General features: G+C 41.9%; 1 protein-coding gene across 7 annotated transcripts in view; it reads left to right on the top strand.

The window, feature by feature from the left end:
• Positions 1–27,604, top strand: part of Cfap54 (cilia and flagella associated protein 54) — a 286,409-nt gene that overhangs the window by 210,667 nt on the left and 48,138 nt on the right. For all 7 annotated transcript variants that reach the window (XR_005486835.2, XM_039080085.2, XM_039080086.2 and 4 more), the window contains 2 exons: positions 18,061–18,234; positions 20,846–21,069. Coding sequence is in view for 6 of the 7 variants with exons in the window: in XM_039080085.2 (XP_038936013.1) it covers positions 18,061–18,234; positions 20,846–21,069 (398 nt within the window). In the remaining variant the exon portion in view is untranslated. The remainder of the gene's footprint in view (positions 1–18,060; positions 18,235–20,845; positions 21,070–27,604) is intronic.

Here is a 27,604-nt window from a genome sequence, read left to right as displayed (position 1 = left end):
CTGGTCACATTTCCCATGCTTCCAGCATGGCTACCCCTCCAATCAGGTCATCATTAATTCTGCATAAAGTGTCTACTTTATTCTAGTCCTCCAATTTTTCAGGGATAACAAGGTTCATCTGAGATGGACTGAGCATCACTCACTGACTTACACCTAACATCTTCCCTCTTCCCCTGTTGCTCTGCCTCAGGCCTCAGATGGGATTGACAAATGCTCTGTGAGCATCTGCTATAGGCCCCAATCTGTAGAGTTCATGGTTACCGTAGCATGTTCTGTTCACAGAAGATACTAGGGTAAGAACCAGTGGTCAGATCATGCAGGCTTGCTGAAGGCCTGTGCCACCAACTGATCCCGCTAGTCATAGCAGTGTTTAGTATGAGGGAGGCAGGGACAAGGGGTGAGAGGCCTGTGAATGTTTGTAGGATGGTAATCCACACTATCACTCAGCAAGTAACGTCAGTGCCTAGAGCAGCAGCTCTCAACCCGTGGGTCTCGAGCACTCAGGGGAGGGGAGGGGTGCATATTGGATATCCTGTATATCAGATTTTTATATTACAGTTCATGACAGTAGCAAGATTACAGTGATGAAATAATAATGGAATAACTTTATGGTTGGGGGGGGTCACCAAGACATGAGAAACTGTATTAAAGGGTCACAGCATTAGGAAGGTTGAGAACCACTGGCTTACCCAAGAACCGTAAGCATCTGTATGGTAAGACAGGAAAAGCTGTTGCTACGATCAACTACTGATATCAGCCATGAGTACACTTTGGAGGATGGTATACCCTAAACGAATTGATGTCAGTCACTCCGGGTGAGCCATTTTGTCTTAGCTTAATGCTAGAACTGAGCTTTCTGTTCTGTGTGGTCAGCTTTCTTAGTTAACAATCCGGCTTCTTCAGTTCCTATGTTAGACCATCAACCCTTCTGTACTATTTTAACTATGAAATTGCTCAGTTGTAAAGTCGAATCTGGTTTTCATTTTACCTTGCATAAAGAATATTAATCTTGCCCTCCAGTCTTTTCCTGGCAGGCTGATAATTAATGCATCCTGATGACTCTGCTTGCTTCAGTATTTGGGTTAGAAGGAAGTTCTGAATTCCCACCTGATTTCCACAAATACACAGATGGCCATGAAGTTCATATTAAAATGACTTGCTAAAGGGAAAAAATTGCTCAACAACAACAAATAAAACTTGTTTGATTTCCTACTCATTAGCATAAATTAGCATCCAGAAGAAAACCTCACTAATCTAGATTTAAATAATATTAGTATTCATCCACACATGAGTTGATGAGCAACATTCATCGTTTTGTGTACACAGCACAGTACCAGATAGTTCTTTGCCTCTCTTCCTTGTTTCCCACTCCTTTGCTGTGCTATTGATGGAATGCAGAGCCTTAAGCTTGCTAAGTATGTATTTCAGCACTGAGCTATATCCCAAGTCCAACACCAGATGCCTATGTCCATCAGAAAGGAGTCATGGAACAAACACAGCAGGGAGGTGGGTCTTCTCTTCCATGAGCTTCTGACCACGGGCTGTTCAATTGGCATACACATTGAAAAATACAAATCCATATTTTAGAAAACCATATCACTGGAATCAGGATTAATGTGCCGGAAGTTAAATGGATCTCTTCTTGTGGAAAGTTGGGGACAATCGGGTGGCCTAAGAGTTCGCTGGGAGCATTGTTTTCTCTGGGGAATAGTGAATTAAAGGACAGATAAAAAATCAGTACCAAATGGAAGGGGAAGCCAATGTTCTAGACAAAGCGATTCAAGACCTGAATTGTAATAACAAAAACAGCCACCCGTGGAAGATGGACTCTAGAATCCTTGGCAGAATCCTTAGAGAAATCATAGGCATTCATAGGACATTATAAATTTCCAGGAGAATGCTTGGTTTCACTTGCTGAGTATTCTGTGCATTGTCTTGCAGACCCCCAAATGATGGCCCTTGCAAGGTGGGGCCATGTTTAGATTCAGCATGAAAACACTTATCAACTGCCAATGTTGCAACTATGTTCAAATATACACCGTCTTCTAGCCTTGACTTTTCTTGTGGCCTTAATGTTAATTCAGTGAGGATAAAAAAGTTAAATCCTGTAAGACACTTTAAATTAAAAGTACCACTTCGGATTAATGGTTCCAGATGCAGCCTCTTGCAGCTAAATACGCATGAGATGCAGAAAGCTGCAGATGCAGGCCATTCCATCAAGACCACAGAGACCTACGGAGCAGAGCTGAGAATACTCTTGATGCTTTAGTATGTGCTTTGCCTTGTGAGAATCAGCTTGTCTTCCAGCCTGAAGAAACAGGACTTGTTCTTCCTTCCTCTAGGTTCAAGATTTACTCCATTTCTCTACAGCGATCTCATTCTCTTATTTCTCCAAGGCACAATCAGTAGCAGGAAAATGGAATGATGAGTTTTGTACTCAAATCCCAAACAGCTACATCATTTACCTATGGGACAGACAAAAGTCTACCTGTGCTAGAATAGTGGAGGCATGTGTATGTGTGTGTGTGTGTCCATCTGTCCGTCCGTCCGTCCATCCATCCATCCATCCACCCACCCATTTATGTGCTTTATGACTTGAGAATCATAGAAGCAATTACTGCGGCTTGATGAGATCCAGTTGCAGTGAAGTAGAGCTGTCCTGGCCCAGTGTCTACAAAGATCCAGAGATTTTACTGAAGAAATATCTCATTGATCACTAAAATCTGAGAGGGGGGCTGAAGAGATTGGTTTACAAGTGTGAGTCCCAGCAAGTGGCTCCACAATACCCACATAAACACTGGGTGCCTATGGTGCCCCACTTGTAATCCCAGCACGTTGGAAGTAATGATAGGATCTTTAGGTAAAGCAAGCTACCCTGACTAGCCAAATCAGCAAGCTCTGAGTTCAACAAGAAACTCTGTCTCAGCAAATGAAATGGCCAGTGACCGAGGAAGATGTCCAACATCGGCCTTTGTCTTTCACACATGTCTTTCACTCAGATGTACCCCTGTGAGCATCCATATGTGCATGCTCACCAAACATACATACACATGTGAAAACATGCTAAGAAGGGACAGCACCATGGATACCAGTCAACTGTCAACACTACCAGTCTTTAAGGCAATAATTATTATACTAGATGGAGTCCCATGGAAAACAGGAGGCAAGATGACACATGGAAGACAGCAGCAGATGCCATCTTCCTGAAGATAGACAGGAAGATGCGCTATCAGAGACTCAAAGAAAACAATCAAGGGCCTTTAGTAGGGCCCCCACAACCAAGGGCTGACAATGACACAAATCCTGAAGACCGGGCTACCAGCTGATAGCATCTAGGAAAAATCTAGGAAGAGGGCATCAATAATTTCTTTAGAAATGAGTCAAGACACTGAAGAAATGCAGCTTTGCCATCTGCCTCTATTTGCCTAGTCCGTCGTCCGTCCAGCTCTGTAGGCAATATTGTTAAGCAGCATGTGAGACCTGAGAAGAAGACCCTCCATAGGACGGCACAGCTGGAGACTCAGAGTCCGTCTGTTGAAGGGATTTAAGGGATTTGGAAGCTCCTTCTGCCCATTCTAAAGTCAAGCATAGAGCAATTCTGCAAAGTGAACAGGGTTTGTTTTAACCTGGAGATTGTGTGTGTGTGTGTGTGTGTGTGTGTGTGTGTGTGTACATGGATCTGGGTGGAAAAGCCTCAGAGGGGAGGGAAGACAGCCAATAGCAGGGAGTTGGAGTTCATGGTAGGCTAGACCTTGAGTTGGGGTCTAGAGACATCCAGAAGGAATCAGGACCTCGCTCTGGTTATAAGGTTGGAACTCACACCAAGTAAATGGCTTGGAGAACTTAGTGCAGAGGAAGACTGAGAGCTCTGGCTGCAGCCCATGGCAACAGTTGCAAAGGGAAGTTCTCCAGTGCAGGCCACGAGGCCGTCTTCCCCTCTCCTCCCTAGTCCTCCTGAAGGCAGTTTTAAAGCACACACCATCTCAACAGTTTCTAACATGTGGATCATAAAGAGGGAAAAAAGGTCACCTTTCGGTTAGAAAAAAGATTTTGTACAATGAACAAAATTTATCTAGTCTTAAATTTCCTTTTGTGACATTGAAGGCCATAACTTTAGTCATATATGTAAAGAATCTTTTAATTAAACATTTTGATAATATTTTTTTCTCAATAGAGAAGGACTCAAGGATATGGGGATAAACTTGGCATCTGTCTTCCTTTTGACTCAATTGCTAGTTTTCCTCAGAAGCAGTCGCTGCTGACCATGTATCAGCCACTATTTCTGCCCTAACACAGGCTTCGTAGAACAAGATTTTATCATGAATGCTGGAAATGAGATATCCAAAATGAGCATCTGTCTCCCAGTTCATGCCAGGGAGACTGCTACCCTTGGGAGCCCCAAGGGGGTGTCTCTGCTAGAGGCCATCCACGTTCCTTGGCATCTGTGCTGTTCCTCCATCTTCCAAGCCAGCATCTCTAAACCACCCTGACATCATTTCTCATTCTTCTGTCTCGTCTTTCCATCTGCCTGGAGCCTACTACACTGGGCCATCTAGATAACCCAGGGTACTCTTCCTGTATCCAGAAGAGTTGGAGAGAGCCCTAATTTGATCTGACAAACATAGCTCTCCTTTGCCACACAGCTCCATGTATTGGCAGTTTTGAACATGGAGATGAGAGGGTCTCATCTGTCCGGTGCACTCGGCTTCCCATGTTGCCCACCAGGGATACTGCACACCTATTAACCGCTGCTTTTAGTGCAGCAGTCAGAACCCCTGGCTCATTCAAACAGAAGAAACTTGTTTGGGGTTTATAATGATGCCATTGGGAGCAGGAAGCTAAAGAAACAAGCAAGGAGCTAAATGTCTAGAAATGAATAGGCCACCATGAGAGCCATTTTGTTTATTTTATGGAGAAAGCTGTAGAATTGGGAGTTTGTCTGCAACATTGGATTTTTCTGGCTTCACTGTGGGACACACAGCAGCTCTGCTGGAGTTCATACCTGCTCTAGAGGCCTTTAATCTTTTTTCTGCCATTGCTTTCCCCAGCTCTGGAATTCCTTAAATTCATGCCACCTGAAAACATAATATTTATCTGCATAATTTCCTCGGCATATGAAGTCATATTCAGAGACTAGCCAAGCAGACTTGGAGATGAGACGTCGTCATATGAGCCAGCCTGGCATAGGCACAGATTCATTGACGTGGTTTTTCTCCAAGAGTATGTGTAATGTTTGTAAAAATAATTTATCACTACTCATATATGAAATTCTCAAAACCCCCCTTTTAATTTAAATTTGAAAAGCAAAAACGAAGAGTGTTTACAAGAGAGACAATATCTACTATTTGCTTTTCTGGTAAGGTGTTGCTGCATAACCACCTCAAACCTCAGAGACCTAAAAAATAGAATAATGAAGTATTTTATAAAATAAAGAAGATAATTTATCAGTTATTTAACCTTTTTTCTCAATAAGACTTCTGTCACATGAAAAAAATAACTTCTACAAAGTGGAAAAGTAATTACTATTTTCTTTGATGACGTCTGGATTTGTAAAAAGGCTCTCCTTACTTCAGATTCTTCCGGTGACTTGTGAAATTCTAGTTGGCCCATGCAGAGTGAGTCATGTGATCCCACACGTAGCTTCACCCGACCGCAGCCCTGCCTCGGGACTTCTCTGTTCCGTGTGCTGTATATATTCTGTAGCATAATGTGCTCATAATATTTAATAGGTGATAGAGTGAGCCACAAACTCTTATTCTTTCAGTTCAAAATTGTCTTTTATGGCTTAAAATACCTCCAGATGCAAGTTGTATAATTTTCTAAAAAGTCTTATATTTTTCTTGGAGTTGAATTACCTTTAGATAATAACTTCACAATAATTTGTAGTTTTATCCTAATTATTTTACAAGGAACAATATAGATCCTTTCTACTTCTTGACTCCAAACCTTCCTGATGTGAACATTTTAACAGTGTTCAAATATTTTACTGACTGTTGTTGTAATTTCCCTCCCTCCCTCCCTCCCTCCCTCCCTCCCTCCCTCCCTTCCTTCCTTCCTTCCTTTCTCCCCTCCTTCCTTCCAGCAGGGTTTCACTTAACCTAAGCTTTGCATTCACTATATAGCCAATGGTGATCTTGAACTTCTGACCTGCCTCTTCCTCACAAATGCAGGGATTTCAGTAGTGAGCCACCATGTCTAGGCTTTCTGCAGTTTGGGGGATGGAAACCAGGGCCACTCACATGCCAGCTAAGCACCCCAGCAGCTGAGCCACACCTCCGGCCCCATTTTATTTCTCTAGGTTAGCGTCACTGTACTTACGATTACACACTTTCTGTCACTCGATCATTTACCGAAAGGTCAGGGTCGGTCTCCATCTTCATTACACTGCTGAGCAGTGAGCTTCTCGGGCTTTTGTTTCTGGTTGCAGCCACTGTGGCAGATGCATGTAGTGGCCCGCGGAGAACACTTTCCTTAGGGACACTGGCGTTTTCATTGTATACAGTTTTCATGCATCCCTTTTGTCTCTTTAACTACAGAGAGGAATCGCAAAAATCCCTGAAAGAATTCCAGGAAAACACAATCAAACAGTTGAAGGAATTAAAAATGGAAATAGAAGCAATCAAGAAAGAACACATGGAAACAACTCTTTAACTACTTAAGCATATAAAAACTAGTCCTCACTCCCCAGTTACACAGAAGCATGGGACAGATTTGGTCCCCGGCCTTAATTTAACACCCTCCCGATGGGGTAAACATCACCTACAGTTGTGATGCTTCTGCTTCGCCTCTTACAGTTTTAGGCTTTGTTTTCATATTGCAGACACCGTGTTGCTAGGCAAGAACTTAACCATTGTACTTTTACAGTGGGGATGTTTTCCTTTGTTTTAAATGTGCAGAAGCCTTTGGTGCAGAGGATCTCTGTACCCTGATGCTCTTTGCAAATGCATCATCCCCAGTAATACTCTGAAGGTCCTGCTTCTGTATTACTTTGGCACCAGAATTTACTTTGTCTAGATGCTAAGATCATACATAGTGCTTTCTTTTGTTCTGCATTTTCCTATTACGTATCTAATTATCGTTTTATTTTTAAACCTATTTTAGTTTGGTTTCTATGCCGTGGTAACCACCAGGACCAAAAGTTGTATTTGGCTTACATATCCTTATCACACTTGAGACTGGGGTCTGGAGGCAGGAGCTGAGGCCGAACATGGATGGATGTGCTTCTTGGCTTATTCCCTATGGCTTGCTCAATCCACATTTTTATGTATTACCCCCGGATCACCTGCCCCAGATCTCCTGGCACCACTCGCAGTTGGCTGGGCCCTCCCACATCAATTATTAATAAAGAAAATGCCTTACAGACTGATTGAGGTATTTGTTTTCAGTGGAAGTTCCCTCCTTCCAGGTGACCTGAGCTTTTGTCCAGTTGACAACGAACTAAACAGTATGCAACCTTTCTAAATGATGTTAATTTGAATATGCCTTTGAGGTGGAACATGAAGTTGAGACTTCCTTTTTATATAATCTGTGTTAGTTTTAGTATACAAAGTATGTTGGATTTCTTAAAACGACTTAACAGCATATAAATATGCTGTTATCCATATTCACATATATAACAGATATATGTAAAATGTGCATATAATAGAGAGGAAGCCCACCCAGAGTGGAGGCCCAGGATCCAGAGGCTGGATAGTCCAAAGACCTAGGATACAGCCAAAAACAACTGCCAAAAACCCAAAAATAACAAAAACAAAAAGAACCAAGCAAGCAAGCAAGCAAACAAACAACAACAATAAAACCAAAAACCAAAACCAAAAACAAGTCAATGAAATAATCCCTAATGATATCCTGCCATAATAGACTGTTTGCCCAGCCCAATGGTCATCAGAGAGGCTTCATCTAGAATCTGATGGAAACAGATGCAGAGACCCACAGCCTAACATTAGGTGGAGCTTGGGGAATCCTATGGAAGAGGGCGAGGGAGGATTGTAGGAGCCAGAGGCATCAAGAACACCACAAGAAAACCCACAGAATTGGCTAACCTGGGCTCTCATTTGGGCTCACAGAGACTGAACCGGCAGCCAGGAAGCCTGACGTAGGCCCTCTGCACATATGTTACAGCTATGTAGCTTGGTCTTCCTGTGGGACTCTGAACAGTGGGAGCTGGGGCTGACTCTGACTCTGTTGCCTGCTTTTGGGACCTTTTCCCTCCTACTGAGTTGCCTTGTCTTAGCCTCAGTAAGAGAGGAGGTGCCTAGTCTTACTGCAACTTGATATGCCATGGTTGGTTGATCCGTGGGAGGCTTGCTCTTCTCTGAAGAAAAACAGAGTAGGAGTGGATGGGGAGGAGGTGAAGAGGAGAGATTGAGGGGAGGACCGGGGAGGAGAGGAAGGAGGAGTGTTAAAAAATAAGTAAGTAGATAGATAGATAGATAGATAGATAGATAGATAGATAGATAGGAAATTTAGGGGGAAAGTGGGACCTTACTATTAGTCAAATTCATATTTTAGGAAAAGTAATTATAAAAATACTCCTCATAAGTGATAAATACTAACAGAAAAGTAACCATCGACAGTGAAAAATTAAATTGTTACAAGTTTATTTTTATTCCATGCCAAGAAAATAAATTTGAAAAGCTCTATGAAATTTATAACCGTCTGGAAAGATATAATTTCTTCAAAATTATCTTTATAAAGGTTAAAAAATTAGATCTATTGGTATGGAAGTAATAAAGCTATGTTAGAAATTAAAGCTGGAAGTTAAAGTTGATTAATTTAAAAAGATGATTAATAAAGCTACCACAAGTTAGCAGAAATAACATACTGCAAATGTGTTTAATATCTGGTTTTCTAAAAATGAGCCGAACTCACTGACCTTCTTCTAAAGCCGATCTGCAGAAATGAAACAGAAATGAAATGTTTTCGTTGAAGTCAGTAAAGAAAATCTAGCCTCACACGGATATGTAGTTAGAAAACGCTGGCTATTTAAAGGCCCTCTTCAAATGATTATATTCTTCTTTGCATCCTAAACATTGCTAGCGAAGCGAGGTTTTGGGGGTGGGGAGTAAACGCTGGGGTGTCTCTGAAACCCGCATCACTGACGTTTCCTTCCTCTGTTGTAATGTATTGAAGTAAGTCGGCCTACCCTGCCATCTGCAGGACCTCTGCCTCATGCAGGGCTTCTGACACTACCTAGTATCTCACAGATATCTGCCCTTCACCTCCTGTGGGCTCAATCGTCCTTGTGACCCCTGTTGAAGGAGTTGAGAGAAGATATAGAACATCGTAGGGAAGATAGGTAGAGCTAAGGGACACTCTGAGAGTAGCCAGCGGCTGAAGGGACAATGACCAAATAGTGTCAGCCTACAGTTCCAGGTAGGATTTATTTATTTCTACAGCTTCTAGCACAGATAGCTTTCATGAGGGGACTCTTTTCAGGTGATTGGCAGGTCCATTTGGATGAATGTCAGTGCTCATCACATAGAAGGAAGTGCTTTCTTGGGGGTTTCTTACGGATGTTTAAACTGGAGAGTGATGAATACAGTTGTTAATTCCCAGGACGTTGATGACCGCAGAAGATACGAGCATAAGCAAAGAGCCTTTCAAAGAGGAGTTAACTGTTGGTCCTCAGGGTCCTCCCTGTAGGTTTCAATTAGTACCTAGGAAAAGAGTCTTCTGTTCTTTTTCGGGTGGATTTGGTTGTCTTTGGAACCACGTCTTTAATCATTCATTTATTTTTTATTTTATGTACATTGGTGTTTTGCCTGCATGTCTGTCTGTCTGTCTGGTTATCGGGTCCCCTGGAACTGGAGTTGCAGTTGTTGAGTAGCTGTGTGGGTGCTGGGAATCCAACTGAGACCCTCTGGAAGAGCATCCAGGGCTCTTAGCCACTGAGCCATCTCTCTTGGCCCTGGAATCATGACTTTGGAATGTTTGCACTGTTGGAATTTATTGAATCTAGAAAGCAAATTGGCTTAAAACCTGGGCTCTGTCACCTGGGAACAAATTTGAATTTAGAAAATGGCTCCATAAAGGAGACTACCATGCTTGGGCCAGGGCCAGCAGTGAGGACCTCTGTGAACCCTCAGGAGAGCTGCTGAGAACCGCCTCCTAGGGAAGGTGAGTCTCCTGACCTAGCGTCCTAACAGGTAAAGTTAGGGTCTAATTGGCATGCTCCATATTCAGAGGATTGAGGTCTCCAAAAGGATTGGAGATAGGATCTAACTCCTAGAGATCCAGTTATCAAGTATGTGATCTGGGACATAAGGATGCGCCATTACTGTGGTAGTTTCTAGGGGATTGGTGTTAAAGCCCAGCCTTTGTTAATGGGCCTTTGCCCAGTAAAAGGTGAAGACAGTCAGGCACCACTCAAAAGGTTGAGTAAAGTGTAAATTACTCCACAGACAGCAGGAAGCTAGGGTGAAACACTAGGTGTTTCAACAGTGAAACTCACTGATGCCCGTACTATGACAAGGGTCATTTCTTGGCTCTGTTATTTGATTGGTAGGCCAGTGAATCACTGAACAGGAAAACTGCCCCCAGGGACTCCATCTAGTTTAGGGACATTAAGAAATATTATAAAGCATACCTAAGAATGGAAGCCAACACAGCAGTGGCCCCCTTGACTGCTCTCCTCTCTCCTTTGCAGTGATGGGGATACGGCCTGCCCACCCTTTTGAGAGGGATCAACTTTACTTTGTAGAAAGCTCCAGCCATCTCTCATGTTATATTCTGTATGTCTCTGAATTCTTTCAACAGATAGAAGGTGCTGAGACTAGCGTGGGGTCCCCATGACAGCTTAAGCATTTGGAAAACTTTGGTTTTCAGAAGGTTAAGAACATCTGAATGCAGGCTGGAGAGATGGCTCAGTGGTTAAGAACACTAACTGCTCTTCCAGAGATCCTGAGTTCAGTTCCCCAGCAACCACATGGTGGCTCACAACAATCTGTAAAGGGATCCCATGCACTCTTCTAGTGTGTGTCTGAAGACAGCTGCAGTGTATTCATATAAATGAAAATAAATAAATAAGTCTTAAAAAAAAAAGAACATTTGAATGCCGATCTATTTCCTTGGACAACAGCAAACACTGTAAACTTAAAACACCACCACCATGCCTTTCAAAAAAAAAAAAGAAGAAGAAGAAGAAGAAGAAGAGGAAGAAGAAGAAGAAGAAGAAGAAGAAGAAGAAGAAGAAGAAGAAGAAGAAGAAGAAGAAGAAGAAGAAAAGGAAAAGAAAGAAAGAAAAAGAAAAAGAAAGAAAGAAATCTAGGTACTGAAAAATTCTTAGCAGTAGGTATAAACTTTCTAAAGGTCAAGATTTCTGCTTGAGGACTTAAATGAGGACACCAAGTCCTGCCGATGGTTGGTTCCCTTGAAGTTCAGATGTTTGCCCACCAACCTATGGCAGGAATCTCCTTATAGCTTGTCAGTTGTTATTTCAAGTCAAATGTGTTTCATGAGGTGGGTAAAGCACATTCAAGCTACAGCTCTAGAAGAGCCCTCCTCCCCCCTCACCCTCCCGCACACAGTAGAGAGGCCTTGCATGCTCTTCATTGTTAACCAGAATATGAAAAAGTCATGTAGAGTTAATAGCTTTAATGACTTTTACAGCTTCGTCAAGCCAGAAGGACTTAAACCAACATGGCATTTTAATTTATTTGTTTTACACGAAGAACCCAAGGGCAGCTTGGCAGTATGGTGTCCCTGATTCCTAGCTTCCCGTTAAGGTGAAGCTCACCACTTCCTGGATGCCACCTCACTGCTAATGGTGGCATTCTCCATCACAGTGGTTAGGTTGAAATCGGAGTTCTTCAGTGCTCTTTGCTTTCCTGCTGACTTTGGCATAAAGGAAAATACTGTTGGAGGTTTTGGTGTTGGTATCGTTAGACAAACACAAGCAAACCCTCAGATGAACCGTATCGGTATATAGAAGCCATTTGTCATTTAAATGTGTAATTCTGCTGAGGGGGTAGGAAGGGATTCTCTGTGCTTTCCGTTACGTTTTAAGCTGCTTTATTTGACCGTTTTACAAAGTCATGGTTGAGTTGACTGAACTCTCATCCAGGAGCAATAACTGCAGACAGGACTTGCAGATCTTTAACCCTTGGACCTCAGGATGGATGAGCATTGGATAAAGTCACTGAGACAAAGCTGCACGAGTGTCTAGGTTTGGGGTGCATGTCTCTGGCCAACTCTACAAACATAATGTTATGGTCAGGGGCCACCATAACATAAGGAACTTGATAAAGGGTCTCAGCACTAGGAAGGTTGAGAACCACTGATCCAGATGTTGCTCCACTGGCTCTCCATTTTTAAGTTGAAAAAGCGGTAACAGTTTTGGATTATCACATAATGTCTGTATTTTAATTCCTTTTTCTTTTATACTGTGAAAGGCAAAACTACTTGACTGGCCCCACACCCCTGCTCTCCATCATTAATGTCTCTCTGGGATTTCCTGCTCAGTGTCACGCTCTGCCTCCTGGTCTGTTCTTTCTATCTGATGGCATCTGCTCTGGGAATGACTGTCTGTTTTGCACTTTGAGATTCTCTTTCTTCCTTGATTTATTCCAAATTTAACTGGTACGGTTGTTACTTGTTTTCTGGTTGTTCTGCCTTCTAATTTCTAACATGAGTTTAGCCAGCTTTTGAATTCTGTTTAAATGCAATGAGGGCATTATTGAAGCTAGATTCTTTTGTTCTGAGAGACTTGGTCCTTTGTGGACGTAATAGCACTGTTTATTGCCCATATGTAAACACTGAAGGCTATTGTGAGAGAGCCTGCCCTGAACATACTGTGTGATCTTTTGGAGATATATATATATATATATATATATATATATATATATATATATATATATATACATATATATATATATATATGAGATAAACAGATGGATGATAGATAGACAGACAGACAGACAGACAGACAGACAGACAGACAGACAGATAGATAGATAGATAGATAGATAGATAGATAGATAGATAAGGATATGGATATATAGAGGGATAGATTTATGTGCCAAGGAGTTGAATCACTGTCTCTGAGGGCATATGTGCATCTTTCCAAGTTCTCCAAGGCAGTTTAGTGAAAGTTATCTTGCCGATCATGCTGTACTCTGAATTGTATATTGGCTATTACACACCCTTTGGAGGGACCCTCTTACATTCATTCGTATTTTTCCTTGGGAGTTTTCTCTCTGTTGTGGAGAGCTGCAGATGTTCTTTATATGTTTCAGATGGACATTTTGCTTTTTACACGTACATAATCATCTTTTCCCATCCAGTTTTGACATTTTATTTTAATTAATTTTCAATTACTCAAAGCTTGTAATTCTATTATTGTGCAGTTTTTAAATCATTTTTTACATTTTTTAAATCCTGTAAATGTTTTTTTACAGTTTAGACTTGATTCCCCTCCCAGTCCACCCTCTGACTGTTCCACATCCCATCTCCCCCCCCATCTCTATGAGGATGTTCCCACTCCCTACTCCCCAACACCACAACCCCCACCCCACCCACTCCCTGGGGCCTCCAGTCTCTTGAGGGTTAGGGCATCGTCTCTGACTGAACCCAGGCCCGGCAGTCCTCTGCTGTATGTGTTGGAGGCCTCATCTCAGTTGGTGTACGCTGCCTGGTTGGTGGTCCTGTGACTGAGAGATCTTTGGGATCCAGGTTAATTGAGACTATTGGTCCACCCTCCTCCTCAGCTTCTTCCAGCTTTCCTCTAATTCAATCACAGGGGTCAGCAGCTTCTGTCCATTGGTTGGGTGTAAATATCTGCATCAGACTCTTTCAGCTGCTTGTTGGGTCTTTTGGAGGGCAGTCATGGTAGGCCCCTATTTGTGAACATTCCATAGCCTCAGTAATAGTGTCAGGCCTTGGGGCCTCCCCCTGAGCTGGTTCCCAATTTGGCCCCGTCACTGGACTTCCTCTTCCTCAGGGTCTTCTCCATTTTTGTCCCTGCAGTTCTTTCAGACAGGAATAATTATGGGTCATAGTTTTGACTGTGGGATGGCAACCTCATCCCTCACTTGATGCCCTGTCTTTGTGCTGGACTCTACAAGTTCCCCCTCCCCACTGTAGGGCATGTCATCTAAGGTGCTTCCCTCTAAGTCCTGAGAGTCTCTCACCTCCTAGGTCTCTGGTACGTTCTAGAGGGTCCCTCCACCTCCTACCTTCTTTCTGCCTGCCCCTTTTTAAAAAACAAGGTTTTTCTAGAGAGTTCAGGTCAGTCTTGACTTTTCAATCCTCCTGCCCCTGTGCTGGGAACGTGGGTGTATGTCTTAATACACAGTGTTTTCTGTTGTGCTTTGTCCTCTTGATGGTCAATTGCATAAATATTTTCTTACATACAAAAAAATCGTAAAGACACCTTCCCATGTCCCTGTCTCTCTTTTATCATTCACCTTTAGATCCACATTTCACTCAGAGTCTACTTTTACGTTTGACTCTTGTGTGTGATAAGAAGAGTCAACATTGACTTTGTTTATATGGTGATACATGAAACCCTAGCCACTTATTTAGGTATTCATGTTTCTTCACAACAGTAGAGGGTCACACACACTCACGCTCCCAGCACAGGGGCAAGAGTATTGAGAGTCCAAGACTGACTTGAACTGTATAGCAAAATCCTGTCTTAAAAAAATGAAACAAAGGGGTTGGGGATTTAGCTCAGTGGTAGAGCGCTTGCCTAGCAAGCGCAAGGCCCTGGGTTCGGTCCCCAGCTCCGAAAAAAAAAAGAAAAGAAAAGAAAAAAAATGAAACAAAGCAACAACAAGAAAACTATGTTGCATACCAACCTAGTGCCTGTTTTTAGTGGGATAAGAAAAGTGAGGAGAGAAGGAAGAGGAGAAATGGAATGCAGTGAATCAGTGGAAATATTTTAATATCAACCAATACACATGTGAGGTGGAGAAGGATGAGAAAATCAGAGGCAGTCATCACAGAAATCAATAGAAAACTATTTTTTAATGCTGAAGGGAGAAATGAGCCTTTAAGTTGAAAAGTTTTACCAGGAGCCGTGCAGCACAAATAAAAAACAAAACAAAAAAAAAATACAAAGCTGGGCCCCAAATGAAACTTTAAATTACCACAGGTAATGAGTTGATTGAAAAAGGTGCCTTCCAGAATGAGGTAGCGCAGGCGGGTTAGAAGGAGTATGGATTTGATGAGCGTCAAATGGATCTCCATTCCAGCGACAGCAGATGGGAGGGCACCAGAGCCTCTGAGGAAATAAGGGGAAATAAGCTTGTACTTCACTGAATCCTAAGTCAAGTTTCAGAGTCCTTTAAGGACTCAAATGGCCTACAAATTGGCAAACTATTTTCAGGATGTTTCTTGACGGTGAGTCCTGCCGTGCAAGATTGCAAGTGAAGGACAGGAGGGAGGGCCGGCTTCTCGGTGTTGCTTACTGTGCGGCTACCTGCAGTGCTCCTGTGTAAAGTAGAATGGAAGGCTGGCAATGCAAGAACACGGCTAGGAAACACGAATGGACACAAGGCAACAGATAGAATAATTAGGAAGGTAGAAAACACTAAGTATATGGTGGAGATGGTGGCACATGCCTCCAATCCCAGCAACCAGGCTGGCACAGGCAGGTGGATTTCTGAGTTTGAAGGCAACCTGGTCTACAGAATGAGTTATAAGATGGGCCAGGACTACACAGGGAAACCCTGTTTCACCCCTCTCTTCCCAAAAGGAATGGTGAAATAAAAATGTTACTTCTCTCAGTAAGGAAAAAATATTCAGAGATAAAAGATTCATGGTCCATTGAAATGATGGCATGATTTGGTGGCTGTTATGAATGAAAATAATCCATTTGATCTTCATACTAAATGATTTATATCTTTATGGGCTGCGGGATTGGGACATTAAGTCTTCATGGAAGAAATTTGCTCTTATTGAAGCATTCCTAATCCTAATTTAAGTTCTCCTCTTTTCCTCTCCCTCCTCCCCTTCCTTCTTCTGCATCTTCGCACTCTTCCTCCTTTTCCTTCTGAGACGGGACATTATACAACCAAGGATGACTTTGAATTCTTGACACTTCTGCCTCCACCCCCAGGTGCAGGAGTCATGGGTGGACCAAAGCATTCAGCAATATTCATTGACTTTCATCTTAGACATAAAATGAACAAAGGTTGTGCATACAGACAAGAGTGTAAAAAATGTTTATTCTGACAACAGAGATTTTAGAAAGGGGCAAGGGGGCAGCTGCTGTTAGGTTATAGAGTAAGATATCTAGAGATATCATCCAAATTAATATTAGAGGGCTTTTAGAACATCATGGGTATATGGGGGCATAGAGGGACCAGACATAGGAGGGCCAGACATAGGAGGGCCAGACATAGGAGGGCCAGACATAGGAGGGCGATGTGGCTGTGTACCCATTACAATTCAAAGGATGGGAGAGTGGCCTCTGAGTTAATGTCACAGAAAGCTTATCAACCCATTCTTGAGTACTGACAATTTAGGGAAAGTACTATAAGAAAATTATCTTCAGAGTTGGAACTAACCTAAAGGAAGTAAAGTACAAATGGTTGAGAATACTTGCCTCTGGGGAGAGGAAGTGTTATTTTTGATCACAGACATGTATGAATAGTGAAAACAAGCAGCCTGTTGAAAGATACACGATGTCAAATTGGATCACTTCCAGGAATGCAAATGCACCTCAAACTTACAAAATCTATTAAAGCCAATCACCACATCAGTACATGAAAATAATCAGCATCTCAAACAGGCACAAAAAATTCAATGAAATTAAACAGTCATCCATGACTCCAAAACTGAGGTAAAGGAAATTTCGTTCCTTTAAAAAGGTTCTAAGGGGTTGGAGACAGGGCCCAGCAGTTGAACACGTGCACCGCTCCTGTAGGAGACCTGAGCTTCATCCCAAGGCCACACTGGGCCGTTCACAGTCACCTGTAACTCTAGCTCCAGGCTATTTGACACTCTGTTCTGGCATCCTTAGGCATCTGCACCCACATACACACACACACACACACACACACACACACACACGAACACGCATGCACACACATGCATACACACATAATTGAACATAAAATAGAAGTGGGAAAAACCCTCTTAGCACTTATGTTGTGTGTTTGAATGCTAAACTCTTGCCTTTAGACACAGAAGTGAAATGCTTATCATAACTTCAATTCAAAACTGTCCTGGATGCTCTATGTGGCATTATAATATGCAGAAAAATAATATTAATCATTACAGTGAGATACTACTGTGTGTCAGTTCCCAAGGGATGGAGGATAATATTTCATCTTGAATCTATATTGCCCTCATTTTTAGTGGTGATAAAAATTTTCACCATTTAGGCCTTCCAGTTGGTTGTTGACATTCTTTGCACACCTCTCCTATGAACTGCTGGCTGAAATTGGGCTATTTGACTTTTTAAAAATTGTTCTGTACAAAGGTTTCATAAAGAGAAGCAGTGCTGTGGTTATAGCTCCCTGGCAGAGCACTTGCTTAGCAGGCACAAGGATCTACGTTCAATTCCCAGAACCATAAACAGACAGACAGACAAATAAACAGTTGGGGAGCTGGAGAGATGCCTTGGCTGTCAGGGGCACTTGGTGCTCTTGCAGTGAGCCTGGGCTACACCACCCACATGGTGACTCACGACCATTCAAAGCTCCAGTCCAGCAGGCTCTGACTTCTTCTCTTGGCCTTGTATCAGGCATGTTCATGGTATCCATACAATCATGGTACTCATACAAACCTGGTATCCATGCATACATGGTACACACACACACACACACACACACACACACACACACACACACACTTCAAATAAAAATAAATCTTTATTTTAAAAAAGCAGCAACAACATGTGTGCCAAATATCTTCCCACAATCTTTTTCTTTTAACACTTTGCTTGGTACCTTTGGGATACTGCCCCTTTTTTTTCCCTTAAATTGAACATTTGCTCATGTAACAGTCTTTCCTTTATAAGTTGCGTTTCTTCCCCTCAGACTCTGTGCATAGATTTATTTCAGGAAAAAGGACAGCACTGTATTATATTACTACTGTTTGTTTTGCTTTCAGACAACTACCAGGTTGTTTTCCAGACTTCCGTTTCATTCGCGTGCCAAAATGAGGATGTGTATGACTGTATAGACGGTAGAAAGAGGAATCTCTCCAAAGTGGACATTACGTGGATCCTTCTCATTCGCTACTATATCCACCTTCAAAGGATCAACAACATGAGCAAGCTGCTAGGTGTGTCTCCATGGGTTAAAAAGGAATGGATTCTTTTTCTTTTTCCTACTTGGATCATGTTTCTAACTTACAGACTTGGTGTGTGTGTGTGTGTGTGTGTGTGTGTGTGTGTGTGTGTGTGTTATCTATAGGTGTGTGTCATATATAAGTTATAACTTATATAACTTACTGAGCTATATATATGTTATCTAAAGTTATATTTATAACTTATAGAGTTTTATATGTTATTTGTAAGGTATATATAACTTACAGAGTTATATATACATACAAGTTATATATGTTTTAATGTATAGAATAATTTTGACAACTGAGTGAAGGATTATGAAAAGATGGGAGTTTCAGGGACTTGGATCTGGAGAACAGGAACCTTGGACTGGAATAATATTGCTGAGTTATTGGTGTCTGTAGAAATTCCATACATCTTATGTCATATATTTAAAAACATCATGACAGAAAGATGTCTGGTAGATTCCCAAGATTGCCAAAGTGGTCCATAGAGCACAACAGGTAAAAAACGAGGGACAACCAAGTAGTAGCTTTACCAAGTGAGTAAGATGGGACTTGGCTTTCGGGCGTGTTCAGTTATCTGGCAAGTGTGTGAAAGACATGGAATGTGTGACTTTAGCTAGGATAATTAATTATAATTTTAAACATTAATCTATAATTTTTTGAGTTTCTATGGCTGCGATTAAACACCAAGACCAAAAGCAACTGAAAGAAAGGGTTTCTTGCAGCTCACAACTCTGGGGTCACACTTCATTGCTGAGGGAAGCCAGGGCAGGACCCTGGATGCAGGAGCTGAGGCAGGGGCCGTGGAAGATGGCTGCTTACTGGCTCGCCCTTACGGTTTGGAGCTTCTTTATAGCACATAGGAGGACCACCTCCTCAGGAGGGTATCACCCACAAGGAACTTGCCCTCCCCGCTTATCTGTTATCAATTAAGAAAATGCCACACAGATTGTGTCCAGTTGAGAAGGGCCTTTTTTTGTTTTCTCTCAATTGAGGGTACCTATACCCAAATGACTCTTAATTTGTGACAAGCTGACATAAAAGCTAGCCAGCACACCATAAACAGAATGTTTATGAAAATGTTTTGAAAGACTGGTACATCAGCCCTTTCCATCATGACTTTGACAATATTAGTATTTTTTATGCCTCATTGGTACACTTGAAGTCAGCCATCTAGTGATGCCCATGAAGGCAGTCAGGAAAGACTGTTTGGCCCATACCAGTATCCAGTGATTGAGAGGCCATCAGGGCAACCAAGCTGAGTCACAGAATGGCTGAGTACAGCGAGGGGATAAGCAACCACTGGTGAAGGTTTCAGGGTTGCAAGCTTATTGTGTAGTGGTGGAAACTCATTCAGAGAGGAACCATATGGCCTTGAGCCTGAAAAGCCAGCCCTGAGGACGTCCTGGCACCATAGCTTGCCTCTGAATGCAGTGACTGGCACTTCTCCACAGAAGTATCCATCTCTCTGCTTTCGTGCTCTGGGCTTTCCTAGGGTTTTGTTCAGCCTGTAACCTTGGGGTGCTACTCCCAGCATCCAGCAGTGACCTTAGCTAATAAAGTAAGGGACAGTAGAGGAGCTTTCCAGTTTCTGGCTTAATTGAGGCTGTCCTCCATGGTTTTGGTTCTTTGTTCGTTTGTTTTGTTTTGTAATGTTAGTGGAAATGTATGTGTTGCCATTTTCCTCTTAACCTGAAGCTTTCAAATAATTTGAGACAGAACTATTAGATTTATTTAACATCTTTAAGGTACAACAACTGAGCAGTACTAAGCTATTTGAATACTCTGCTAATCTGGTTACCTCCCAGCCAAAATCCCGGAGATACTTGCATTCAGTACTGATCTGTCTCTCTCTGCTCCAAGTGTTTTCTCATGGCGTCTCCTGGACCCTCTCTTTGTAGTAAATCTCTTTCTCTCTTTCCCTCCCCTTCCTCTGGCTGGGAGAAAGTCCAGCCCTATTCTCCCCTCTGCCGAGACACTGCCTGGTCAGCTTCTTTATTGAGCAGTCAGGGAATAATTGGGGAACAATGTTTATATACCATTGAGACAGGAGATTCTCAAAATAAGGACTGCAACCAGATAAAGGGGCACAGAAATCAGTATTTGAATAACACAAGGAAAATCTTTATACAGTGCACAATGACATTATGATTACAGTTGTTGTTTTTCAGAAGATCTTAGCATGACTGGTCCTTTGTTGACCGTGGACCTAGACCTGTCCTATTCATTATGCTCCCTCCTAACTCTGTCTTTCTCCAGGCCATAATTTTCCTAACCATCCACAAAGGTCTTTGAGATCCCTTGTCAGAAGAATGCCATATACCCAGATCTCCACTATTTTGTGGGAACACAAAATAAGAGAGATAGAAAGAATAAATGGTACAGTTGTTAGTACCAGACAACCAGAAACAATATCATTATGTGCTTCTGAGATTTCCCTTGGGACCTGTGGCAATCAGTAACCTATCAGTATATAAGTTCCACAGAGCAAGGTAGTAGCAGGACACTAGCTGGTTGGAGTATCATAGTAGGCAGTGAATGACCAAGACAGACTATTCCATCACTCACATGAGCCTAAATAATGAATTTTCTGTTTCCCAAGCATCTGCAACTCCGGACTCAGGGATTTCTTTGCCTGATGACACAATCATCACATCCCTGTACAACTCTGAGCTGATTTTGCGCCAAAAAGAAGTGCACATTTTCCTGAAAAACTTCTTACAGCTCTACGCTTCTTCCTGCATTGATGGGTTTCCAAAGGAACTTCTTCAAGGTTTGGAAAACACGATTTCGCTAGAGAAAGTTCTCTTTGAATCATCAGACAAGGTAAGCTTCTAAAACACTGATCACTGTGAATTGACTTAGATCACCCGCCTGTTGCAGAAAGGAGCACGCCAACCTCCAAGTGGCTCAGAGATTTCTAGTTTACTCAGTGTTCCTAGCAGGCTCATTTCTCTAGAGCCACATATGGAGGCAAACCAAGTCACCTTGAGTCTCAGGATGATTCCCATTTCAAGTCTTTCTTGTCATTTCCACCGACCTTTGAAATGTCTCAGAGTTATCTATCTTCCTGTGGAATCAATATCTTCCAGGAAGCCATTTTGCTAAGATCTGATGCAAATTCCAGGACCATCACTTTCCCATAATCTAGTGTGAGTCTTTCTAAATTCACCCAAGTTCTTTATACTTATTTTGAACATGTAAAGGATTTCTTGTACTTTTCACAAATGTTAATGGGAATAGGTTAAAGAAGTAAAAACTTTAGTTGAATCAAGAGTTGGAGAACTTTTTATTTGGGAAAGTTCTATGAAAGTCAATGGATTTTAATAAAATATGTAATATGAAAATGAGAGATTTCCACTGACAAGACATAGAAATGAACATAAATGAAGTTTTAAGAATTTTTTTTTAAACCACCATGGTCTTGAGTAATAGGAATATTTAAACAAGCTATTGAAACAAGGAAGTTTGATTAGACCGAACAAGTCATTTCAAACTAAAAGTACAGGCTTGAAATTCAATAATCAATAAACATTTGCTGAATTCCTACACTATTCCAAAGTAACACTGAGACAGACAGAAGAAGGTGTAGAGGGGCAGAGCCCCTGGATGTAGCCTTGATCTGGTAATAGAGAAACAAGTCTTAGGTTTGAGAGAAAAGAAGTTAGATTGCTTTAGAAGTTCTTTCTAAGGGACATGGCAAGGAAGGTGTGAAAATTAAAATATGTTACTTATGGTTTTACTTTGAAATTGCTAAAGGAAACGTGGGGGAAATACCTGCTGGTTTCAGTATAAGCAAGACACTTCTCATTATGACCCCAGTAGCACACGAAAGAGTGCCAAGAACTGATGGATGGGATCACATGAAATTAAGAGATTTTTAGGGGCTGGGGAAATAGCTCAGTGCAAGCATGAAGACCTGAGTTCACATCCCAAGAACCTGTGTAAAAAGGTATGTGTTGTAGCACTTCACTGGGGCGAGAGGATTAAAATAAGCACATGCCAAAAGCTTGCTGGCCAGCCAGTCTAGACAAAATGGTATGGAGCACACACACAAGCAAGTGCACACACACACACACACACACACACACACACATCCACATCTACATCCACATGTGCACACATGTGTGCATATGTGCACAAACACATAGAACTTCCACACAAGAAAAAGGAAACTGTCAAAAGAGTGAGCAGACAGCTTGCCCACTGTGAGAAAAATCTTTCCTTAGCTATTCTCCAGAGCAGAGGAAAATATCTAGAATACATAGAGAATAGCAAAAGCTAAGTACTAAAACCAAAACTCCCAATCAATAAATGGGCCAGTGGACTGAAGAGGCAGTTTTCAAAAGAAGATATGTGATTGGCCAATAAATACATTTTTGAGGTGCTCAAAATCCTTAGCCACCAGGGGAGTGCAAATTAAAAGTACTTTGGGATTCCATCTCACTGTAAACAGTTTAGCTTCCTTTAAGAAAACAAATGGCCACAAATGCTAGTTGAGCCATATAGGGAAAGAGGAACCTCTTGTCTCCTCTCAGTGGAAGTGTAAAATAGAGCCAAACTACTGTGAAAATCATATGGAGGCTTCTAAAAAAACTAAAATAGAACTTCTATGTGATCCAGCTATGTTAGTCCCATGTGTATATCCCAAGGACTCTACATCCTATCACAGCAAGACATCCGGATTCATTGCTTCTCTTTTCATGGTAGGGATGAAGTAGAGACTGCCCACATGCGTGTCAGCTGATGAATGGATAAGCTGTATACACAGTAGAGTTTTATTTAGCTGTTAAGAAGAATGCAAATATAGATTATTAGGAAAATAGTTGGTGCTGGAAAAATGCTGTGTTAAGCACGATAATTGAGGCTCAGAAAGACAAATGCTATGTTTTCTCTCTTACATAGGATTCCTGGCCCCTAATAGTAAATATGGGTATCTACATGGATGCAGCCATGTGTTAAATCCAGTGTACTAGAGAGGAGCCTGAAGCACAGTGGAAAAAGAAGAGGCTTTAAGAGGAGCGGGGAAATAGAACACGAAGTAGAAAGGGAAATCCTGGGGGTGCAAGGGTGTCACAGACAAAGGGGAGCAAGGCAACGGAGGGATAAAGTTGAGAGAAGTTAACCAAAATGATGTGTATGTGAAAATACCATAAAGAAGCCCGATACTTCATAGGCAGTTTTTAAAATTAAAAAAATAAAATCATGTTCTAACAAGAAAAAGTAATTGAAAAGTGAAACAACATGTATGTCTTAGCTATGCTGTTGGTATTGTATAGTGGTGACAGGCAAAGGAGAGAGAGGGGAAGGAATTATGGAAGAGACACAGTCAAGTAATGGACCGAGTGACCAAAAGAGTGGGGAGGAAGATCTGTCTGTAAAAGACACTACTAAAGAAAATCAGGACTTACTAAACCAGCGCCATGACCCTTTAGGAGGATCCGCCTTGCAGAAAGCAAAGGGGCTGTGGGAAGCCTGTGATCCTGAGAGCTCAGAGACATCATCAGCCAATGTAAGGGGACCAAAAGAAGGGACATCTTGTGGAGGAGGCCGACACATTTGTGCTTTATAGAGAAAGAACTGAGATTCTAGGGAACTCAAGGGAACGTGCACTCCATGAGCTTTTGGTACATGTTTATGAAATGAATAAATCATTTCACTTGCACAAATTCTGTCAAAATTAGAAAAAAAAGATCGTCACTAATTCTGAATTGACTCTCCCTTTGAACCTCACCTTTTTACTCACTGACGTTTACAAGGATAGGTTCCAGTACACTAGCTGTGTCTACGCTTCTGTGGCTGATGTTGCCAGGGAAGTGATCAGAAACCAGGGCTTGTCCCAGAATAGGGACTTTCCCACACCTTATCCTTTCAGGATGGCATAGCTCTGTGCCAGGTGGAATACCTCTGTGCCGGGAGATAATGTTAAAAACTTTAAGAACTAATTGGGACACATTCCTTCCATTTTATTCTAAATTGTTAGTTGGTTGGGTTTTTTGTTGTTTTGTTCTATTTCATTTTTCTTTTTGTTTGTTTAAAAGATAAAGGGAATAACATTTGAAATGTAAATAAGAAATACCCAATTTAATAAAAATGTAAAGAAAAATAAATTGCCACCTTAGAAGTGATATGTGGTGGCACATTCTTGTAATCCCAAAATTCAGGAGGCTGAGACAAAAGGAATGTAAACTGTAAGCCAGCCTGGACTATCCGGCGAGATACTATTATTACAGAATCAATTACATATTATATGTTAACATAAACCACTTAAATAATAAAACACGGAAAGACTCATTAAGGAACTTATAAGAACTCTGTTAAAGAGCCAAGTTTGTTGGCTCATGTCCGTAGTGCCAGCATTCAGAGGCTGAGCCAGGAGGATCATGAGTCTCCCATCCTCAAGAGCTATCTGGTGAAACCTCTTAGGCTGCACAATGAAACCCCGCCTCCACACAGAAACAGCTCGTGCCAAATGTTGGAATCACGTAGGAAGCGTTTTAAAGGATTTTCCCATCTTCCCAGAAACTGGAGAACGTTGACCTTCCTAATACTTACCACTCACTTCCTGGAGTGAGCTCTCGCTCACCATGAAGTCCAAGAGTAAAGATGAAGAGGAACATAACCCACTTCTGTGAATCCTGACCTTGATACTGCAGAGCGTGGCTTCCTATGTGTTGGGGAGGGGCTGTATATCTTGTGACTTTCCTTGCCCTTCACTTAGGATTGGAACGCACCAGGCCTCTTCATGAGGTTCCGTAAAATCTCACATGAAAAAGCAAAGAATGTCCTACCAACAAATAGTTTACTCTCAAGGGAAGCCAAAATGTGTATGTCCCAAATATTTCCTCCAATTTCATCCATCTAGTAACTTTCTCCCAAAAGAGGAATGAGAGGGACAGGTAGACCAGCAAGATCTCCCACAACTGTGCATAGCGTGGGACAAAGCTCTATAGATTCTGACTCAACTCCTTTGGAACGGAAGTTTTCTGTGGTTTACTGCACATGTCCCAGACACCTTAGATTTTGTTTTTTGTCTAGTTTTTTTAGTTTTTTTTTCTGATTGTTGTTTCTTTGTTTATGTTGATCAGTGCCCTGTTTTAGGCCAGTCTGACCTGGAACTTACTCAGTAGCTCAGGCTCAGCTTGAACTCACAAGAGTCTTCCTCTCTCTGTCTGCTAAGTCATAGTGTGGCCTGCTAAGTCACAGTGTTGTAGGCTTTAGCCATCCTAACTGGTTACATTGGCTCTGGAAGTAGATGGCAAGGGGCTGAACTTGAAGGCTGAGAACAGCGTCTTCATAGCTCTACTCTTTGTGACAGCGAATAAGACCTTAGAAACTAATGTGAATGCCTGGAGTCTGTTTCAAAAGCTGGCCCAATTGTTCTGGTCTGAAGGGCCACCCAGGACTCTCAAGACCTAATTCTGAGGTTGGACTTCCACAAGTAGAACTTTAAATGTGATCCACATCCATCTGCTATTTCTCCTGCCTGTGGTTTATAGCGGATTTTGTTTCACCTGCTATACTCTGTTTTTCTATAATTAGTGTAACACTGTCCCATGATAATCAGCTCTGAGATCACTGTTGCTTGCCCGACAGGTGCAAGGTACCTAATCATGTGTTCGCTTCACCAGGGTAGGTAACCAAGGAGCGTGATGCCTTCAGGGATTTTATTTTATTTGATATAATCTCCAAGCTTGACTGATTTTTATAATAACATTTTTGAGCTTTTAATCACTCGGGAGGCTAATTCAATCCAACTGTTTCCATACTTTGATACTTTACCTTGTGTTCCCCACCCCCACCAAGTAGGCGTCTTCCCCTAACAATCATTGCTCTGTGTCGTGTTATGTTAAGTCTGTTGGAGCTTGGCAATGGAAAACAAGGACACCAAGCAAATCCCTTGAGAGATTCCTAAATAGAGGATCATTAAAACCGTGCACAGTGCTGAGTTAGGCGTGCTTATGGATGAAATGCCTCTGCAACCTGTGCAAACCCAAGTATTAGATCAGTTGGAATGATCTGGTTTTGATAGGATGGTAGGTCTGATATCCCATTCCTTTTAAAGAATTCAGAAAACATATAAAGTACTTGGTGCAGAGTTTGCAATTAGGTAATGTTTTGAAGATAATGGAAAATGCATGTTTTCACAGTGACTAAGTGTTTACGTGCAGGTACATGTATGTGAAGGGGTATGCTCATAAGTGCACTGCATGTGGAGGCTAGAGGAAAATGGAAGATGTGGTTCTCTAGGAGCTGCTCACCTTGATTTTAGAGACAGGATTTCTCACAGGCCTGGTACTTACTTCCAGGGATCCAACTGTTCCCCCCTCTCAGCACATTTGACTGTGTTCAGCCTTTTCACATAGACCCTGGGGATTAGACATAGGTCCTCATGCTTGAGAGGCAAGCCCTGATAACTGAACCAGTCTGATATTGGTGTCTGTTATTCTTATTAAATGTTGTTCTAATGATCACCATTGTGTTGAAGTGAAAGGCAACTGGTTTTCATGTTCCTACACTGGCCCAGTTATGAATATAAATTATGTGCCAGAACCTGGGAAATAATGCCAATTGTCAGAATAATATCAATAATACCAATCATTAGAATAATTATTATAAGAGTAATTAGTGATTGTCAAAACCTAGGAAAGCTCCTCATATGAGAAATTTAATTTTGGCCAGGTGGTGGCAGCACGCCTTTAATCCCAGCACTTGGGAGGCAGAGACAGGTGGATCTCTGTGAGTTTCGGGGCCAGCTTGATCTACAGATAGAGTTCCAGGGCAGCCAGGGTTACAAAGAGAAACTCTGTCTCAGAAAGAAAGAGAGAGAGAGGAGAGAGAGAGAGAGAGAGAGAGAGAGAGAGAGAGAGAGAAGAGAGAGAGAAGGGAGGGAGGGAGGGAGGGAGGAAGGAAGGAAGGAAAAAAGAAAGAGAAGAAAGGGAAAGGAAAGAAAAGAAAGAAGGAAGGAAGGAAGGAAAGAAAAAGAAAGAAAAGAAAAAAAGAAAAGAAAGAGAATTGAAGCATTTTTTTACCCAGTCTCTTTCATGAACCGCTGAATGTGGAATCCTCCTTCATAATGAGTTCACTTGTTTGTTTGTTTTTGCACCAATACTGTTTTATTTTAAAAAGTTTTTGGGGCTGGGGATTTAGCTCAGTGGTAGAGCGCTTACCTAGGAAGCGCAAGGCCCTGGGTTCGGTCCCCAGCTCCGGAAAAAAAAAAAAAACCAAAAAAAAAGTTTTTGGTAGTTTCTAGGTCATTTCAGAAAGTTTCCTATTCAGAACAACCTTTTAGTCAAAACTTCTTTCTCTTTTTCTCTCATGACAGCTTGAAAGATCTGCCCTTCCCATTTCTGCTTTTAGT

Source organism: Rattus norvegicus, chromosome 7, assembly GCF_036323735.1.
Source record: "Rattus norvegicus strain BN/NHsdMcwi chromosome 7, GRCr8, whole genome shotgun sequence".
Classification (NCBI taxonomy): domain Eukaryota; kingdom Metazoa; phylum Chordata; class Mammalia; order Rodentia; family Muridae; genus Rattus; species Rattus norvegicus.
The sequence above is the reverse complement of the archived record's forward strand: the minus strand, read 5'-3'. Positions and strand labels throughout refer to the sequence as shown.